Below are 1,620 nucleotides of genomic sequence, written 5' to 3'. Positions count from 1 at the left end.
ATAGAAGGGAAGAGTGGACAATCGACCGATTGTTTCTTTTTTCTTTTTTCTTTCCCTTTTTCCCTCTGTTTTACGTAACGTTCGTTAAATAATCGTTAAATATTGATTTACGAATCGTTAAATAGCGATTACGTTTCGTGGAAAAAAAAGCGAAAAGTCCATTTATTTTGTTCGAAGCGTATAAAATACGCAGTTTTTTTTTCCTCAGTTTAGTGCCGTGCATAATAGAAAATGGCGTGGCACCTCACTAGTCAAAATATAAAGATGTCGACCTGATGACGTGCTACCTCACTGGTCAAAATATAAAAATTTCGGCCTATCCTAAACCGGAAATTCATCCCTACTAACCCGAGCATATATAAGGGCCTCGCGACGGAAACAAGACAGTTTCAGTCCGCTCACGGTACGAAACACTTGTACGACATACCAGTACGAAACACAAGTTCGAAGAATACGTCGAAGATGTCGTCCGCAAGCACAGACCTCTCAAGCTGCAACGAGCGTGTGCAAATAAAAGTATTAATTCTCGGCGATCGAGGCGTTGGGAAAACATTAGCTGCACGGCAATTCATGGGGAATACGTGCGAAATTATAAGCCAAGGAATCTTGCGCAAATCTGTACGTGTCAACGACAAGCTATACGAATTGAACGTGTTTGACACCGTCTCCTTTGAAGAATTTGGAGAAGTACCACCAGAGTACAAGGACGTCGACAAATGTCTTCTGATGTACTCAGCAAGCGATCTGAGTAGTTTCATAAACTTGACGTATTGGATATCCAAGTTCAAGAAAGAAGCGAACATTAAAAATGCCGATACGTTCCCTTTCGTCGTTGTTGGCAACAAGCAGGACGTCCCCGATTATGCCAGACTAATTTCAAGAAAAGAAGCGGATGATTGGTGCTGGAACAATAATCTTTGTCACCCAGAAATATCAACCAAAGAGGAGCCCACCATCAACCGAATATTTGGAGTAGGGATGGCATTGTACGAGCGTCGACAAGAGGAATTGGGACAGTCAAGTGGAACTATCAATCGCATCCTCATTCCTAATGTTATTATAAGAAAAATGACATGGTGTCGGCACTTCAAAAATTAAGGCGATCAGATATTTATAGGTAAGCGAAGATGAAAATTCTTAACACTTTGTTAAAGACATTATTTTTGTGTGAAAACAACAGAAATATTTAATCAAATAAATTTGCATAGGGATGACAATGTACGAGCGGAATCGGGACAGTCAAGTGGACCTCTCCAATCGCATCAGCATTCCTGATGTTCTTTTAAAAACAATGTCATGGTGTTCGCACTTCAAGATGTAAGGCGAACAGATACTTGTACATAGACGTAGAAGACAATTCTTACTATATTACAGACGTTATTTTTCGATGAAGAGAATAGAAATATTTTAGAAAATAAGTTAAGCAATGTATTTATCAAACGTAAATTTTGTGTTCGACTTCCATTTTTCTTGCCTTCCCTTGCCCTTCTCCACCGTCTAATCGTACTTATCCAATATCATTATGTTAATTATTCAAGTCTTATACACCTCCACCTTTCTCATAAATTATGTGCGATTTGGACTTAGAAATATAGCCGCGGGATTACATTGTCAGGCTTT

At 39.2% G+C, this 1,620-nt stretch overlaps 1 protein-coding gene across 1 annotated transcript; it reads left to right on the top strand.

The window, feature by feature from the left end:
* Positions 1-462: 462 nt before the first annotated feature.
* LOC106749994 (ras-related protein RABG3d-like) lies at positions 463-1,098 on the top strand. Its single transcript, XM_014629993.1, has one exon. The coding sequence runs from the start codon at positions 463-465 to the stop codon at positions 1,096-1,098; it is 636 nt and encodes a 211-aa protein (XP_014485479.1).
* Positions 1,099-1,620: the final 522 nt, after the last annotated feature.

This window comes from Dinoponera quadriceps, unplaced genomic scaffold (assembly GCF_001313825.1).
Source record: "Dinoponera quadriceps isolate SergipeBrazil2010 unplaced genomic scaffold, ASM131382v1 scaffold4923, whole genome shotgun sequence".
Taxonomy (NCBI): domain Eukaryota; kingdom Metazoa; phylum Arthropoda; class Insecta; order Hymenoptera; family Formicidae; genus Dinoponera; species Dinoponera quadriceps.
Note: the sequence above shows the minus strand (reverse complement) of the source record. Positions and strands in the feature narration are given on the sequence as shown.